The sequence below is a fragment of the Ursus maritimus genome, unplaced genomic scaffold (genome assembly GCF_017311325.1).
Source record: "Ursus maritimus isolate PB19 unplaced genomic scaffold, ASM1731132v1 scaffold_16, whole genome shotgun sequence".
In the NCBI taxonomy this organism is placed as follows: Eukaryota; Metazoa; Chordata; class Mammalia; order Carnivora; family Ursidae; genus Ursus; species Ursus maritimus.
Window position 1 is genome coordinate 44,115,326 of NW_024424008.1, and position 19,543 is coordinate 44,134,868.

The window sequence follows — 19,543 nt, forward strand, 5'->3', positions numbered from 1 at the left end:
CTCGGCCATGGCAGTGGCCAAGTTTTGGAAGAAGTGCTACAGTATCTGCTGCTTGTGTTCTGGCAGTGTGATGGCCCCCACCTCCTCCTGCGTTTTGGCTTCTACTTGGAGAACTAGTGCTTGGACCTCTGCTCCTGGTTGGCCTCACCCTCCTTCTTGTGCTCCTCCATCCCCTGCGACCTCTGGTAGCCTAGACACTACAGCTGCAGCCACGTGCTCCTCACGTGGGGCCTCTCCATAGGAATGTTGTCATTGAGCAGCCTGGTGAGGACACCAGCACCCCGCAGCCCCGTGCTGCTTGGGACAATCCCCAACCTGGGGCTTCCTGACCTCATGGGCCCTGCTGAAGGTCACCTTGGACCTGAGGAACTTCGCCATCCTCGCCTCCCCAATGGAGCCATCTACCACACCCGCCATGGTGCCCCTGACCATCAGGCACACCTGGAAGACTCAAGGTATTGTTTCTTTTTTACTATACTTTTTTTGTCTTTGGTTTTTAGAAATTTGACTACTGTGTGCTTTGGCATGGATTTCTTTGAGTTTAATCCTGTTTGAATCTGTACATTTGTGTCTTTTGCCGAATTTGGGAAATTTTGAGACTTCCCCCAAATTAAACACTCTTTCAGCCCTACTGTGTTTTCCTTATCTTTTCAGGACTCTGGTGATATGAATACTGGATTTTTTGTTAGAGTGCTATAGGCCTCCTAGACTCTTCAGTTTTTTTTTCCAGTCACTTTTTTGTATGTTCTTCAGATTATGTAATTTCTCTTATTCTACCTTCTAGTTCATTGATTCTGGTCCATTCTACTGTTGAGTCCGTTCACTGAGTTACTAATTGGAGCTAAAATTTCCCTTTTGTTCTTCATTCTTTCTCCTATTTCTTTGCTGACATTTTTTATATCTTAGCTGAGACTTTGCATTTTCAAATTTTTTTTCAAGTGTGTTTATAATGTTTATTGAAGTATCTGTATGACTTTCAGGTAATTCTAACATCTCTGACATCTCAGTGTTGGCATCTGTAATTGTCTTTTTTTCATTTAGTGTATAATCATCTTGGTTCTTGGTATGACAAGGATGTTTGATTGGAACCTGGCCATTTTCATATTATATAATGAGACTCTGGATCTTTTTTTAATCTTCCATTTAGTTTGTGTTTTGTTTTGTTTTCCCCTAACACTGCCCCAGCAGGAGAAGGGAGGGATTGAATTAGAAACTTATGTTCCCCTCTCAGCCTTTGTTGACATTCAAAGGAAGAAATACCTCATTACTGCTGGGTGGAAATGGGAATTCTGGCTCCCCACATGTTCTCCACCAGCACTGTGGTGAGTGTGGTCTCACTAATGCTGAGTAATTAAAAGTCTGGACTTTCCACTAGGCCTCCTCTGACACTTCCTATGTGTGTGTGTGTGTGTGTGTGTGTGTGTGTGTGGTGTTGTTGTTGATACAATTTAATATTGCCTCATGAGAGTAGACAGGTTCCCAGTCTTTGTCACTATGGATGTGACTGGAGCCAGTTCTTTTTTCTTTTTATTTATTTTTTATTTTTTAGGTTGTCCCTGTCCTGGTGTTTTACCTAGAGAGAGGTGGTTTTTGTCTGGCCTTTTTCAATTTTTTAATTTTAAAAAATATCTGTGCTTATTGAAAATTTTTTTGCCAGCTTCTTCAAATTTGGGATGTAGGAGGCAAAAAGTAATCCAGGGAACTGACCATGAGTCCTCAGTTCCCTTATAAGTCTAGCTTTTCCTCTCTACCTTTAAGAAATTCTTAGGTATGTTTTATATATAATGTCCAGGGTTTTTAGTTGTGATAGTAGGAAGAATAAGAAAAAATATACCATCTCTATCCTCCCAGAAGCAAGAGTCCCATTTGGTTCTTTTTAAATTTTCTGCCTGTTAAAATATTTTATTTTATAATTTGTTTTAAGAATATTTGTAATTGCTTATTGAAACGATTTTGTGTTTACTGCATTAAAATTCTTGTCAAATAATTCTAACATCTGGGTTATATATGGAGAGAAAAATACATATAGAGAAAAATTTTTCAGTAATGGAATTTTTCTGTTCCTGGATCCTAGTTGGATTCCACAATGCATTTAGTTGTTATTTCTCCTTAGTCTTCCTTGATCTCTATTTTTTCAGTCTTGCCTTTTTTTCATGACTATAATGATTTTGAGGAGTGTAAGTAGATATGTTGAATAATGCCCTTATTTGGGTTTGTATGCTGCTTTTTCATCATTAGATTGGGTTGTAGGTTTTGGGAAGAATAATGTAGAGTGAGGTATCTGTTGTAATCTACATGATATTAGTATGACTTATCGCTGGTGATGTTAACTTTGGTCAGTTGGTTAAGGTGTTGTCTGTCAAGGAGAAAAATATACTGTTTTTCCCTTTCCATACTCAGTCCTTTGGAATCAAGTCGTTAAGTCTAGGGGAGAGGAATTAAGCTCTACCTCCTTGAGAGGAATTATCTCGATATATATTCTTGAAATTCTTCTCAAGGAACATTTGTTCTATCTCTCCTGTAACAATATAGATTTATGGATATTGAACTTATTTTTGGGGAGTTATAATCCAATAATATCCTTACAACTGATATTTGAGCAATATGGGGTTAGGGGCACCGACCCCCACACAGTCAAAAGTCCATGTATAACTTCTAACTCCTCCAAAACTTTACTAATATTCTGCTGTTGCCTGGAAGCCTTATCGATAAAATAAACAGTTGATTGACACATATTTTGTATATTATATGTATTATGTATTGCATTCTTATAATGAAATTAGCTAGAGAAAATCTCCAAAAATATTTCCAATCTATATTAAAACCTGTGTGATTCAAGGGTCAACCCTGTTTATTTCATTGCTCGAATAGGTCCAACTTTCTCCTTCAGAGCTCCCAGGTTGGATCCTGTGACCTTTTGACCATGACTCCATTTCTTTTTTAAAAATTAATTGTTTATACTCTGATACCTAAATGCTACAGAATCATTTTGTCATTTCCCTGGTTCAGCCCCAAAATGAATCACTTCTCCAAGGAGCCCTAGTTCTTATTATCAGAGAATATTATTAAGAAACTAAGATCTGGGTTCTGGATGTGTTCACTGTGGTATCACTGTATCTAGGTCCTCTTAGAGAAGAGAGGTAGGAAATGTTTGTATGTATTCAAACACTTGTCTATCTACTTATCTATCATCTATCTATATTTTTGTATCTATGTATCTTAATATGTGTATTCAATATAAACATGTTCTCTCTGACTCTAATCTAGCACCAGATAGTTCATTTTAGAGTTCCTCTTTTGTATATTTGTAACTTCTTTCTGTGACAGAAACAGTTATTTGGCTATACATTGCAAGGGAAAATACAAAAAAACCCTGTATATAAGCGCTATACTCTAGTTGGTAAATTTGTTTCCCACAGGTGTATGGTTTTGCAACTCTGAAACTCTAATACACATATACTGGGTTGAATGAATAAGAAATTGTAACCAATAGAAATTTCATTATATTCAAAGGCCTTTTCCTATTTGATTGCGACTACTAATGTGTACTTTCAGGAAGAGTAATGTTCAGACATACCCTGTGTTCCCCTTGTCTTTGATTATAAGACCTACTTAAATTCTGAGTGTTCCAGCCAGTCTTGTTAGAGGAAGAAGAATGGGAGCCTTGACTTGGGTTGACTTAAAGAGAATTCATAGTTGAATCAGTCTCAACTATGATCTTCTGTCTCCTGTCCCCGAAACATTTTCCATAAATAAAACAGATTTAGTTTTGTATCAATACACAAATTTTAAGTTACTACAGAAGGTTGAATAAACCTGAATTGTAAAAAACTGAATACTACTCAGCAATAAAAGGAATGGACCATTGAGATATATAACAAGTGGGATGAACTTAAGGGCATCATACTTAGTGAAAAAGCTAAACTCAGGTGTCCGTTGACAGATGAGTGGATAAAGAAAATTGACACACACACACACACACACACACACACGCACACACACAGAGGAATATTACTCAGCCATCAGAAAGAACGAAATCTTCCATTTGCAACAATGTGGATGGAACTAGAGGGTATTATGCTAAGCAAAATAAGTCAGTCAGAGAAAGAGAAATACTGTGTGATTTCACTCATATGTGGAATTTAACAAAACAGATGAACATAGGGGAAGGGAAGGAAAAATAAAATAAGATGAAAATAGAGAGGGAGGCAAACCATAAGAGACATTGAACTCTAGGAAACAAACTGAGAGTTGCTGGAGGTGAGGGGAATGGAGGGATGGGGTAACTGGGTGATGGGCATTACGGAGGGCACATGATGTAATGAGTACTGGGTGTTGTATGCAACTGATGAATCACTAAATTCTACCCCTGAAACTAATAATACACTATATGTTAACTAAATTGAATTTATTTATTTATTTAACTAATTTATTTTTTAAGATTTTATTTATTTATTTGAGAGAGAGAGAGACAGCCAGCAAGAGAGGGAACACAGGCAGGGGGAGTGGGAGAGGAAGAAGCAGGCTCCCAGCGGAGGAGCCTGTTGTGGGGCTTGATCCCAGGATTCTGGGATCATGCCCTGAGCCGAAGGCAGACGCTTAACGACTGAGCCACCCAGGCGCCCCTAACTAAATTGAATTTAAATAAAGAACTAAAAAATACAAATATTCACCAAAGCAAAAAAAAAAAGCGCAAACAAACAACCTAAATTCAGAGGTTACATATTATATGATTTCATTTCTTGTTCTCTAAAGGAATCATAGAGATGGAGAACAGGTTAGTGGTTGCTGGAAGATAGATGCAGGGGGAGGGGGATGGGTGTGACTATAAAGGGGTAGAATAAGGTGATGGAACAGTTCTGTATCCTAATTGTGTGGTCATTACATGAACCTATACAAAGGATCAAATTGCATCGCTCTACTCATAGTCTCACACACACACACACACACACACACACACAACAGAAACACTCAGTGCATGTAAAACTGCTGAAAACTGAATAGTGTCTGTAGTCCTAAAGTCTAGTTAACATTATTGTACCAGAGTCAGTTTCCTGGTTTTGCTATTATACGACTGTTGTTGAAGATGTCACTATGGTAGGAATCTGGGTGGAGTTCAAGGGAATCTATGTGTTATTTTTACAATTACCTGTGAATCTATATTCATTTAAAATTAAAATTTAGACGCATTCTCACAAGCACAAGTAGAAATTAATATATATGCTGGAATTCTAAAGTCATATTTTCTTGAAATGGAAGCCTATTAACACTGATTTTTCTTATAGATTGAATTTTAATATGTTGAAAGCAAAGACACATTGAGTCAGAACAATCCAAAGTAAAGTTTCATGGAATAATGGATTGTTATTCTATCAAATAACTTTTCATTAAACAATTTTCTTTGAAAACAATTAAAAGTATCCTTTTGCTGTATGCCTATAAAATATGCATAAGTAATGATTATTTGAAGGTTCACAAAATGTTAAAAAGAACGTAATACATAAACTTTACTGAAATGTTCACAAATTCTTGCTGAAATGAGTATGTTACCTAGAATGTTAATTAGTGACATTTTCAATGCTGCTATTTATTTGCATCTTTCTAAGGGACAAAAGAGGATCCTTTCTTGTAAAACCTGGGGAATGTATAATCCCTGATGGGAAGTTAACATTTACTGTCACAATTAGGGTGTAAACTCAGACATTCATTTCTTCCCTGTAGAGTATATCATGATAGGAGCTTCTTAGGGGAGACCTATACTTAGATTTCTAATGAGATCCAAAAGAATTATAAACCTTATGGAGAAGGCCTGTTCTCTATGACATGGTGGGTCTGATGTCAGCTGTGTGGTTTCTCTTCAAACTTTCTTAGTAAATTTATAACTAGAAGTTTGATCTACTCCTCAGACCGACTCCTGGAACATTCAGTCTGGGAGATCTATGCTCTTGCCCTTTTGCCTATAAATGAAGAAGACCCTGTGACTGTGTTGGCTCAGTTTTGAGCTCATAAAAGCCAGTTCTTACAGGACAGGAGGTGAAACTCACAAAGACTCGGCACTGAGTTCTCGCAATGGAAGGAGAGTGAGTTATGCAAGTTTCTATTTTTCTCGCACTCTGTTGCTGAAAAATGGTGAAACGTATTTATTTTTAAGAACAAGAAACTCAAAAGTAGGCAGCCCTGACCCTACTGGCTGCATTATTCTCAGCACACCCTTCTTGTGTTGGCTTCATCCTCCGTCTGGTAGTGGGAGAGTTATAGCAGTTACAAGTGACATGTCCAGAAAATAGGAACATCAGAGGAAGAAAAGATTTGGTTTTTTTCCCCTAAAAATATTTTTTTTGGTGAAATATATTATACATATGGAAAAGTTTACATGTCCTAATCAGTATACAGCTTGATACATTTTCACAAACGTTAACTAATTTAATCAGCATCTAAATTATGTTTCTCTTTCATGCCCTCCTACAAAGCAAAGGAAACTCATTTACCTTCCTTTATTCATTATCTGTCCAGCTAGGATGGAACAAAGGAGGAGAATGTGTAGAAACACCCAGTGTATAGTTAAGTATAAATCTTAGGCGACCAAGGGTCTCCTCAATAAGTGTTATCAGTAATTGACTTTGTGGATTCTTTTATTTATTTATTTATTTATTTATTTATTTATTTACTTACTTATCAATCAGAGAGAGAGAGAGAGAGAGAGAGAGAAAGAGCACACAAGCAAGGGGAGAAACAGGCAGAATGAGAGATGTGGAACTCGATCCCAGGACCCTGGGATCATGACCTGAGCTGAAGAGAGACGTTTGACTCACTGGGCCACCCAGGTGTCCCGAGTTCCTGGATTTTTGTAGTAAAGTATCTGGAAACCCTGTAGACTCTGAGAGACTGCCTTCTAGGAAGCAAAATATGTGAATGGTAGCTACCCTAGCAGAATTTCCCCCCCCTTTTTTTTTGATAGTCATCACAGGGGAACTGAGGTATCTGGTAGGGGAATGGAAACATGAGTAGGAACTAGGAAGTGAAGGATCAGATGAGTGGGAGGGAGAGATATGGATACCCTCTCACTAGTGAAGCTCACCAGCAGGGAGCCTTCATCCTCAGCTACTCCATCCCTGTATCTTCTAGTAAAGACAGGAGCAGTTGTTTTTCACATGCAGCTCAAGCAACAAAAGACAGAGTGATTTTAATGTTGAGGGGCATGTGTGCCAGTCCACTCTGACCCTGTGAAGCAAAGAAAGACTTATTTGATTTCCACTGATCTGAGTCTTCTTATAAATAAGAGTGTGTAAGGAGAGAGCTGGGGTTTCTATTAATGGGACTTTCTTCTGTTCTCACAGATTTCCAAAGAGGAGAACATTGGTTAGAAATGACTCCTTAGTGACTGAATTTCTTCTTGCTGGATTAACAGACCGCCCAGAGCTCCAGCAACCCCTCTTTATCCTGTTTCTGATGATCTACATTGTCACCATGGTGGGCAATCTTGGCTTGATCCTTCTCATTGGTCTCAATTCACACCTCCACACCCCCATGTACTACTTCCTTTTCAACCTGTCCTTCATTGATCTCTGTTACTCTTCTGTTTTCACTCCCAAGTTGCTGATGAACTTTGTATCAAGGGAGAATATCATCTCCTATGTCGGGTGCATGACTCAGCTGTTTTTCTTTCTCTTTTTTGTCATCTCGGAATGCTACATGTTGACCTCAATGGCCTATGACCGCTATGTGGCCATCTGTAATCCATTGGTGTATAGGGTCACCATGTCCCATCAGGTGTGTTCCTTGCTAACTGTTGCTGCGTATATGATGGGCTTTGCTGGAGCCTCTGCCCACACGGGGTGCATGCTTAGACTAACCTGCAGTGTCAATATCATTAACCATTACCTGTGTGACATTCTTCCTCTTCTCCAGCTCTCTTGCACCAGCACCTATGTCAATGAGGTAGTAGTTCTGATAGTGGTGGGAATTAATATCACAGTACCCAGTTTTACCATCCTGATTTCTTACGTCTTCATCCTCAGTAGCATTCTTCATATCAAATCTGCTCAAGGACGATCAAAAGCCTTCAGTACGTGTAGCTCTCACATCATTGCTCTTTCTCTTTTTTTTGGGTCAGCGGCATTCATGTATCTTAAATATTCTTCTCCTGAATCTATGGACCTGGGAAAAATTTCTTCGGTTTTCTATACTAATGTGGTACCCATGCTCAATCCCCTGATCTATAGTTTGAGGAACAAGGATATCAAAGTTACACTGCAGAAAGCCTTGTTTAAAATCTGGAGGAGAAACATGTTGTAATTAGAAGTTATAATGTAAAGAAATTCAATTTTTAAACATTTTTATTAGTGTTTTTCAAGAAGAGGTTTTGATCATTACCAGTGTTGTTTCTGCAGATTGTGTTATGTGTGGTTTAATAGACTTGTCTTATCATTTTCCTTACAGGTACTTTGTCTCATTTTTTTGCTTCTATATTTCTGTACCTGATACTAATAACATGCTTATAAAAAGAACAAAAATACTGACTCTTTTATTTTTTTTCATGCTGTTTCTGTCTCTGAGCTATTCCTATTCTGGACAAGTATGGTAAACTTCATAAGCAACAGAAATTTGAAATTACAGCTTGTTTACCTAAACACAGAAATGTCAAATACTATAGAAACATTCTTATTCTTTTCCATACTGTTGCTGGTATAGGCAGCAGGCTTCAATGAGATGTGTTCATTATAAACTGTGTATATAGCTTAAAGTATGATCAAATCCCTCTGATCTTTTCATTTTGTTCTATATTCTTACCAACTTTTCTTTTTCTTATTCTGTTCTTTCTTGTTCCCTTTGAAAATGGCAAAATCTGTATTGCACACCAACTGCTTTTGAGAACCTCAGCAGTGCAGTTCATTTAATATTGAAGTGAATACATATGACTCCACCTTTTATTGCCAAAGATAGTATTAACGTAGTATGACTAAGGAAATAGTACATATGTATCTCAGGATCCAAATATGGGAGATGACTGGTGTATTATAAGACTTGTCTTCATTACTATCTAAAATGGTATCAGATATTTTGAAAAAGAACATTAAGTTTTTACTGTAGTCTGCTATTTATCACTTAAAAGAAAATAATGCATATTGGGAGAAACATGTTAGACATTATTTTACTTACTTAATGAAGTTTATAATGAAAAAAGGGTATATGGTTAATGATAATAAACTTTATTTCTAGCAACATTTTGTGAGCTTACTTAAATCTGTGTCTGAGTCTGTTTGGGCTGTTACAACAAAATACCACAGAGTTGTTGGCTTATAAACAACAGAAATTTATTTCTCACAGTTCTGGAGAGTCCAAGATCAGGGTGCCAGTCTGAATGGCTGAGGGCACTCTTTTAGGTCACACACCTCTCATTATATCCTCACATGGTGGGAAGCACTAGTGATCTACATGGAGCTTCTTTTATAAGGCACAAGTCACACTCATGAGAATTCCATTGTCATGACCTAAGCACCTCCCAAAGGCCCCACATCCTAATATGTTTGGGGGTTAGGATTTCAACATTTGACCATAGCACTTTGTCTCACCAAGAAGATAATAAGCATTTGAAGTAGATACTCTTTCCTATAGTTTTCCTATTTCTCAATGTTTTTCTCATTTGTATATTTAGAATGTCAGATGTATTGGGAGGACGAGAAATATTTGTTGAATTGCATTATCTTGCTTGAATAACAACAAAAATGTTTATTGCTAAAACAACAATTAACAAAATATAATAAAATAACAATAATAAATAAATCGGAAAGAACTTTGGGGTATAATTTGTCCTGGGGAGTGGACTGTGGCAGTCATAGGGAGGTGCTGCCCATCTCTTCAAGAGAATCAGCTGTGGGGAGCATTGTTGACTGATAGTCTATAACTGATACTCCTTTGGATTCACCATTGGGTTCCGGCAGAGTCCATGCTCACTGAGATGTCCCCAGCCAATGGCTTAGCATGATGGGTCATACAGGAGCTGGCCAATACTGGCATAACATAGGTGTCTTCTGATAGGCATTCTTTGCTCAGGGACTTCCTGTACTAACAGAGACTTTTTAGAACTGCACTGTAGTCTGAGATTTTCCTACTGTGTCCTTCCTTCTCTCTCTTCTTTCTTAGATGTCGAGAGTTTCAACCCAGTCTGAAGGCCTTTATCAATGACTCCTTCCCCCTCCCATTTTATCCTTTACAGGTATTTACCAGAGTTAATGTCTTTCAGGTCTGTTTATTTCTTGGCATCTTCTCCTTGGAGAACTCTAGATGACACAGAAGATTTACACTAACTGATTTTAACACTTAGATTTAGGCTCTGATAATGAAGACAGATTAGTTTTGTTATAAAGATAAATAGATAAGTCACAGTACAACATAGAAGGTTCAGAAAGAGATCCTTACTTATACAGTGAATTGATTTTTGACCAGGCAACAAAGTAAATCCATAGGGATAGGAAAATCTTTTAAACAATTGATGCTGGAAATACTGTTCTTGAGAAAACAATGAAATGATCTCTACCTCACACCATATACAACAATTAATTTTAAATGGATCAGAGTGCACACATAAAGTTTAAACACAAATCTTCTAGAAGAAAACATAGAAAAGTAAGTTGGTGTAGACACAGATTTTTTAGACATATTCTAGAAAGCACTAAGCTCAAAAGAAAAAAAAAGATAAAATAAACTTCATTAACTTAGAACATCTGTTTACCAAAACAAAATTCATAGGCAAGCCACAGACTTGGAGAATATTTGCAATACCTGTATCTGATAAAGGTGTTGTAACCATAATATATAACAAGTTAAAAATTAAAGGATACCTCAATAATAAAAGACCATTTTATAAATGGGCAAATGGTTTGAAAAACATGTCCCAAAGAAAAGCATACAAATGTCCAATAAGCACATGGAAATGTGTTTAACTTTCTGCACCTCCTTAGATGCATAGTCAGTAGTTGGACAATGCTCCCTTGGCAGCTGTACAGTCCTCTCTCGATTCATTGCATGGGCTCTGCCCATTGAGAGGCTTAAGCATTTGTTGGGCCTCCTCAATGGCCTTCTTCCATGTTGGACCCAGCACTGGGTGGAGCCTCTACTTCAAACATCCAAGCACTTTCAAGCCCTCCATTCCTCTAAGCACCAATCCTGTAGAGCTTCTCCTTGGAGATTCCAGAATCTGGTTATGCTTCCTCTTTCCATGCATTCTCCCAGTTGTGAGAGTGGTAGCTATTTTCTGTAGCTTAATAGTCTTTATATTTTTCAACTTTTTTCTCTTTCCCCCTTGCAATATCTGAATAAACCTATTCTTTGTTCTAAATATACTCTATAAGAAGCACATATTATGCTGTTTGTTTTTCTGACTGCACCTTGTCTGATACAGGTAGCACATTTTATGTGATTTTGATGGATTGATTTGCTCACTTTAGGAGACATTATCTTGTCTGTCAGCACAGACACAAACCTCAATGGTGGTGATTAGTCAGAAATAGACATTTGACTTATATTTTCTACTATAACAATTTTTTTTAACTTTTCTTTTCTCTTTAGAATTACTGAGTTGGTAAGATTAAATGTAGGGATTTTGATGGTTCTCTTTTTGCTACATGAGGAGAACCCATCTGTGATTAAAACTGAGTAGAACTAAGCAGAACAAAAAGTGGGAAGAGAGACACACACATGAATGACTTGGTCCTGTACAGCCATGCAAGAAGCCATGTACATCCTCAGCTTAGAAGTTTCACACACTTTTGTGGTATAGGCTGGCTTATATAGACAGATTCAGCTTGAATTTCTGTCACTTAATTTGAAGGATTCTTAATGTATTCTCTACAAAATATCCCACATATACCACACAATTCTGCATAGTGTAGTAGTAAAAGAAATCAATTCTGGATTCGTAGACACTTACATATGAATCTTGCTCTGGCACTTCCTATTTTGACCATGGAACAGTCAGTTAATCCCTTCTGCCTGTTTTAGAGGGTGGGAGTAAGGGGGAAAGTGAATAGAGAATCTAGCCCTGTGACCGCTAACATTAGCTAATAGTGGTACAAATCTCAGTTTCCTTGGTTATCATTCTAGTTATACTGAGAAATCATAAGGTCAAGGCCTGTACCTTATTTTGCGTATGTTCACTCTGTCTTGCAGTCTAAATGCTCTTGTTCATTAAAGGTAATGAGTCAGGAAAATCTCTAAAATAAAGAGAGTTTATTTATGGAGTTTTAGTCCTCCTGCACCATCTACTTTGGGTAGAACAGAACTCTCAAGACCTATCACATTACATTCCAGGCTCCAGGTTCCTGTGGACTTAGTGTGCTTCTAGGTTTCATCCTAGAAGTACAGTGGAGGACTCTGGTTAAAGATGGAAGACTAATGTAAGCAACTTGTCTGTATTTCTTCTTGAAACTCACTAACATGACAACAAAGGGATTAAAATGGCATTAACTCACCTAATTTATTATTATAACCATATAACAGTAGGAATTAGGAATAGAGAGCAAGGGAAGAGTGTGCACATCTGCACAGTGATGGTACGGGGTGGAAAAGTTACAAATTCTCATCGTAGTAGGAGTCCTGGTAGGAAACTATTAGAGTAATCTGAATTGGAGATGAAGAGAGAATATAGGAGTTGTGTAAGAGGGAAGGACAGATCTTCCAAGGAGTTAAATTCTTTGGGAATTGGAGACTGGATGAAGATGGCCAGCGAGAGAAGCTGCTTAAGTTTAGTTTGTAGATTAGTTGCCTGGATGATGGCAAAAATAATGTGGAAAATGATGACCTGGAGGAAGAGCAGAAGGACTCATCAGAAAGTGCTGACTTCAGTTTTGGGCACTTTGAGCTTGAGGCGCGTAAGTAGACATAAGATAGACATTTCTGAGAGGCTTTTATGGAAGTCCATATGCATGTAGATCTCGATCTACATACGGATATGCATTTCTCAAAATGCGTCATTTTGCCACCCAAGGGACACATGCCAGTGTCTGGAGAACATTTTGATTGTCACAGCTGGTGGTGGGGGATACTCCTGGAATCTAATGGGTAGAGGACAGGGATGCTTTCATCTTAGGATACACAGGACAGCTTCACAATAAAGAATTATCTAGTCCAAAACATCAATAGTGCCAAGGTTGAAAAACCTTGATATAATGAATATGGATTGGGAATAGGGGAGGGATACCAACACTTACCAGGCTCTTTTTATGTGTCAGGCGTGTTTCTGATGCTTACATGATTTAACCCCTTTAATATCCACAACAACCCTATGAGATTGCTCCTTTACTAAACTCATTTTATATCTATACATATATATTGAGTAGATATGAAAATATATGTACAAGAGCCAGAGAAGTTATATTTTGTCTTCAGTCTCACAATTAAGGATTTTAAAGTCCAGATTTGACGTGAGGGCTCATTCCCTCCCTCTCTCTCTCTCTCTTTAAATTTTTATTTACTTTCTTTTATTATTATTTTTTTTCAAGTTTTTATTTAAATTTTAGCTAGGTAGCATACAATGCAATTGGTGTTGGGAGTAGAATTCAGTGATTCATCACTTGCATGCAATCTCTCTCTTTAAATTTTTATTTATTTTCTTTTATTATTATTATTTTTTCAAGTTTTTATTTAAATTTTAGCTAGGTAGCATACAATGCAATTGGTGTTGGGAGTAGAATTCAGTGATTCATCACTTGCATGCAACACCCTGAGCTCATCATATCTAGTGCCCTCCTTAACACCCATCACCCATCAAGCCCAGCCCCAACACCCCCACTCTCTTAACCACTTCACTAGAACATCCTTTTATAGAAATGAAATCCACAAGAATGGAAAGTGCTAAAGCTATGATTTAATGTTTTACTAATGCAATTCTGGAGACTTCAGGGAAGTACTAGAAATGACAAGTGACTGTGCTCCAACTTTCCTCTTAGAACTGTGCATAGACTCTAGGGGGTGATGAAGGAAGTGACAAAGAGAGGCACTCATTCCTCTGCATTGGGGATTAGGCATTCCTATTATGAAGTTATAAACTGAGCAAAACATTGAGTCTCAAAGGATCCAGTGTTAGGCCTGTGACACAGGATATGAATATGGGCTCAATAATTTCTACCCTCAGTGGACTAATTTAACTTGGGAGGAAATAATGAGGGAGGGAATAATTTTCTATGCTTCTGATCAATTTTCCCAGAACTACAGGTCATGGAATAGATTCCCATTTGAGTCAACTGATTGTTTTGGAGCTCATATAAGGTTGTTTTCCTCCTTGCTAGTGAAGAGGACTTCTGGGCAAATTATCAAATAGACATCATGGCCTGTTTTCCAGAATACGTCTTTTAGCATGTCAAAGACTGAGGCCTGTGCTGATGTATATTGCCTCCTTTCTTGTCAGAAACTTTTTACCCCCAGGACTGTAGAGTAGAAGTAGCCTTAAGGTCCAGCAGCAGTGAGGCCTCCAGGAAAAGAAAGATGAGGGTTGAATGATACTTGTCTTGATAATTTCCTTTCAGACTCCAAACTGCACAAATCAAGGTTTGTGGGGAACACCACCAATTTATTAATTTATTGCTCTTGTCAGCCATAACCCTGAATGGAGACCAGAGAGAAGGGAGGAAATGATGTGCAGAGACCTTGGGGATCTATCGGTATTTTTTCTGCACGGAGACAAACCACATGAGTGGGAGTAAAGGAGAAAATGAGGAATCATTAGGAATAATCGGAAGAAGTCTTGTTCCTTGGATTCCTTGCATGACAACCCTGAGCTTGTAAACCAGCAGATCCATCTCTCCCTCTGGAGACAAAGAGTGAGGGTCCATTGCTAATGTCACCTTCTACCTCTGTTCCTGCAGATCACACCTGTGAAGTGAATGGCTGTGGAAAATGACTCCTCCGTGAATGAGTTTATCCTTATAGGATTAACAGACAAACCTGAACTCCAACTACCTCTGTTTTTTCTGTTTTTGGTGAACTATGTGGTCACTGTGGTGGGCAATTTGAGCTTAATTACTTTAATTTACCTGAATTCGTACCTTCACACCCCCATGTACTTTTTCCTTTTCAATCTGTCCTTTATTGATCTCTGTTATGCGTTTGTCCTCACCCCCAAAATGCTGATAAGCTTTATTTCAGAGAAGAACATCATCTCCTTTACAGGATGCATGACTCAGCTGTTTTTCTTCTGCTTTTTTGTCAACTCTGAGTGCTATGTGTTGACAGCCATGGCCTATGATCGCTATGTGGCCATCTGTAAACCCCTGCTGTACACAGTTACCATGTCCCCTCAGGTCTGTTCTCTGCTGATGTCTGCTTCATACGTGATGGGTTTTGTTGGTTCTATGGTCTACATAGGGTGCATAGTCCGGCTGAACTTTTGTGGTTCCAACATCATCAACCATTACGTGTGTGACATCTTCCCCCTCCTCCAGCTCTCCTGCAGCAGCACCTATGCCAGTGAGCTTGTGATTTCTGTTATTGTGGGCACAGTTGTTATTGTATCTAGCCTCATTATCTGTATTTCTTATATTTTGATTCTTTCCAACATCCTTCACATCTCATCAGCTCAGGGTTGGTCCAAAGCCTTCAGCACCTGTGGCTCCCACCTAGTAACTGTTGGTCTGTTCTATGGATTTGGGTTGCTCACTCATGTCAAACCATCATCTGATGGGTCTGTGGGCCAAGGGAAATTTTTCTCAGTGTTTTGTACCAATGTGGTGCCCATGCTCAACCCTTTCATTTATAGTCTCAGGAACAAAGATATCAGACTTGCTCTGAAGAAAACCCTGAAGAGAATTTATAACTGAACATAACCATTTATCCCTCTTTTGCTGTGTCTTTTCCTCCACTTTCTGCTCTTCCTTATCTTCTTCTTCCTATTCTTTTTCCTTTTCCTTACCTTTCTAAATTTTTTTTGGCAGGATTTCTACTTTAATTTCTTTTTTCTCTACTTACTTGGTGTTACCATGTGGGCCTATTCTTGGACTTCAGGGTCATCCTCAGTTCCAAGGTGAACCCAAACTGATCTTTATTCCCCATATCAGTTGAGGACACTAGGATAACCTTCCCTATCTAAGCATAGCCCTACCTATTATTTTTTCTCTTGTCTTTCCCATCCAAGGTAAGCCATCAAGTAGCGTGCTGTCTTACCAGTTCATTTATTTTTTTGCTTTCTCTGAAACAATTACACAGAACACTTTTCTGTTTCAAGGGTTTTATTACTTATAACTGCATTAAAACAGAGAAGGTATGATAAAAATTGTAGACAAGTATAGTTGTAAAAATTTGCAGAAAACTTCAGGGTTCTTTTAATAATGGTTCTTGTTCTGGATTTTTAGTCCCATATGGGTAAAGGAAGTGAATACTTTGTTGAACCTAGCTTCTCTCTTTTATTCTTGAGGATGCTTGGGAATGAATGAGTCACACTACTCTGCTCACCTTCTTCAATCCCCACTAATAATGAATGCCTCTGTTTATGTAGTGGTCAACTGATATTTTGTCATAAACAGAATTGAAATTGCCACCATTTGTCTATGTAACCATGAATTGTCATTGTGATAAAAATCACACAATAATATTCTTGGCTACAGAATAGAGTATCATGAGCAATACGAGATTCTTTGTTTGCCTAACTGTGTGAACAGGGATTCCCTTTTGCAAAGGAAGATCTCTTTCCTGCTTTCAAAAGACAAACAAAAATATATGGCAAAAAACTTGTCCTGTTGGGGTTTATTCTTTCACTATATAATTTGACTCCTCCCTTTGGTCAAATCAAATCTGTGGCCCATACATGTGATACATTCTTTACAAATTATATTCAAAGATAAGTCTCTTTAACCTGTTCTTTAGAGGAAGAAATAATTATGCAACTTGCTCAGGATCACCCAGCCAATGATACAGAGCCCAGTGTTTTAATCCGTGTTCCTCTCACAAAGAAATGGAAGAGAAGAAAGGAGAATTGTGAAGGAATAAAAGAACTTCTGAGAGTTTTTCCAGAATGCGTTTGAAAGTGGGAATTTATGGGAATAATGTCCTCAGCCAAGATGCCTGTCCAGAAGAGATTATCTATGGGCTTTGATGCCCAACTAGAAAAATGCACCTGTCCCTGGAGAAGTTTGATTTTAAAGTGAGGGTAAACAGGGTGAGTTACAAAGAGATGTTTCCTCACAATCTTTTTTTTTTTTTTTTTATTGTGATCCTTTCCTGGAATAGTTGAGGCTGAGGAGTTTGGGGAATGCCACACTTCTCAGAATATTATGTATACTTTAACAAGCCTGTTAGGTATTATGCTATCAGTTGGAAAGAAGCAATGAAAAAGAGTTCTTTATAATTAATACAATGGTAAACAGGTACACAAATTTTTCTTATTTTGTGTGTTACACAGAGGATAAGCTGTCTATCATCCATCACGACTTTTAATGATTTTATGGGAAGATGTATCTCAGAGGATATACCCTAGTTAGGGGATGTAGTAGATTATCCCTGTCATTTTTATGTTTACAAAGATATCATGAGTTTTCAACAGTTCTACAGCATTAGTTTGTAAGAATAGTCTTAGGAGATAATTATGCCATTTAAGAACTTTACTTAAATCTGATTAAAATTATTGCCACAAGAACAGATACTCAGGTAATTTTATTTAGTATAATGCCTATCTCACTGTCATAATTTTTTAAAAAATCTTTTATTCCTCAAGTAGAACATGGAAGCCTCATATCTGCTTCCGTCCTTGTTTTGTCTATATCCGCTAAAGTAGCTGGTTAAATAGCTAGCTTAAGACTATTTGGTTTGAAGTTGATTCCAAAGCACAGGTTTTTAGGAGTTTACATGCTTTAATAAAGACATAGAATAGATTTATAACACCCATGTCAGTAAATCCTTAGTGCTTAATGAAAAGTTAAAGTGTGAATGAGTCACAGACATAGTACATGACTTGTGGTCTGAGTACTATATGTAAGCACCAGCACTCCCTGGTGGAGGAGTCAACAAATAGACTGGCTCAGTTCTATGAAGTCAACAGTCTTTTTTTTTTTTTTTTTTTTTTTTTTTTTTAAAGATTTTATTTATTTGACAGAGATAGAGACAGCCAGCGAGAGAGGGAACACAAGCAGGGGGAGTGGGAGAGGAAGAAGCAGGCTCATAGCAGAGGAGCCTGATGTGGGGCTCGATCCCATAACGCCGGGATCACGCCCTGAGCCGAAGGCAGGAGCTTAACCGCTGTGCCACCCAGGCGCCCCTGAAGTCAACAGTCTTATTTCATAGATTGAAATTCTTGTTTTGACCTGGCAAATCTAATTGATCTTTTTAATTAAAACCACCTTGTATAATGTTTATTTATTTATTTATTTATTTTCACAATACAATCTTGTTTTAATCACTACATTCTCACCTACTTATAAGAAAATTTTTCATAACACTCAAATTAAGACACAGAATCAAGCAATGTATTGTAGATACTGTCTTACAGTATGCTAGATAAGATTCTTTTAAAAGGCTAGAGTTTTAGAGCAAATATTGTCATTTAAATATATTATTTGGCATAATTATAACAACATTCCAACCAGTCTTAAGGGCTAACTTAAAGGTTAACAAATTAACACAGTCCTTACTTGCTGACTTAAGGCCCTTGATCTATAGCAGAGCTAATTTACTTTCTTTGAGATTTGCAGATCACTGGTCTTGGGGAATGAAAGACCAGAACTTTCCCAGGCCTCAGAGGCCAGCAAGTCTGTTTGAAGCCGCATTGGCTTTCTGATTAGCCCAGCAATCTTTTAGCAAAATGTTTTTCTTTTTTAAGGTCACACAAATGACTTTACCAACCTTCCTTTGTGCATCTGTAGACCTTTCCTTCCTTTGCAGAAAGAACAGAATACTCTTGCACAACCATCCCTGAGTACCAAGGAACCAGACCTTCTTGCACATTATAATATTTAAGCCTAGTGTTTTAAAAATTAATATAAGATGACAATTCAGTGTAAAATAATTTCAGAATATATAAGCTTATTATTATTTTATGACTTGAATATTTGGAAATTTTGTGTATTTTATTTGCTAACTTTTTGAAAGGTATGGAAATTGTCATATATTTAGTTCTTATCCTCCTGTTTTATCATAGTTGCTCCATAAACTATTTATTTATTTATTTATTTTAAAGATTTTATTTATTTATTTGACAGAGAGAGAGAGACAGGCAGCAAGAGAGGGAACACAGGCAGGGGGAGTGGGAGAGGAAGAAGCAGGCTCCCAGTGGAGGAGCCTGATGTGGGACTCGATCCCAGGACTCTGGGATCACGCCCTGAGCTGAAGGCAGATTCTTAATGACTGAACCACCCAGGCACCCCTCCATAAACAATTTAAATTGTAAAATTTTTATTTTACTTATGTTCAACCCATATGCTAATGGCATATCAAATCTTTTTTATATATAAAGACTTAATTACATCAATTATAATCTGCCTTAATTAGATTAACATTAACTTAAAATGATCCTATGGTTTAACTTACAAAAAAAAAACATGAAGTAAGAAATCTTAGAAAC

General features: G+C 37.6%; 2 protein-coding genes across 2 annotated transcripts; both read left to right on the forward strand.

Annotated features, from left to right (window-relative positions):
* The first annotated feature begins 243 nt into the window (after positions 1–243).
* Positions 244–8,295, forward strand: LOC103660734 (olfactory receptor 8B3). The gene is made up of 2 exons (XM_040630647.1): positions 244–455; positions 7,278–8,295. The coding sequence occupies exons 1-2, from the start codon at positions 244–246 to the stop codon at positions 8,293–8,295; spliced, it is 1,230 nt and encodes a 409-aa protein (XP_040486581.1).
* Positions 8,296–14,618: 6,323 nt separating this feature from the next.
* LOC103660598 (olfactory receptor 143-like) lies at positions 14,619–15,812 on the forward strand. The gene has a single exon (XM_008688228.2). It carries the CDS (start codon positions 14,880–14,882, stop codon positions 15,810–15,812), a length of 933 nt encoding a protein of 310 aa, XP_008686450.1. The 5' UTR covers positions 14,619–14,879.
* Positions 15,813–19,543: the final 3,731 nt, after the last annotated feature.

Excerpts from the sequence above, each read along its gene's own strand:
- LOC103660734 (XM_040630647.1), top strand. The coding sequence starts at position 244 with ATGTTGTCATTGAGCAGCCTGGTGAGGACACCAGCACCCCGCAGCCCC. Across the intron at positions 456-7,277 it reads GCACACCTGGAAGACTCAAG|AAGAGTGTGTAAGGAGAGAG; the intron begins GTATTGTTTCTT and ends CTTCTTATAAAT.
- LOC103660598 (XM_008688228.2), top strand. The coding sequence starts at position 14,880 with ATGGCTGTGGAAAATGACTCCTCCGTGAATGAGTTTATCCTTATAGGA.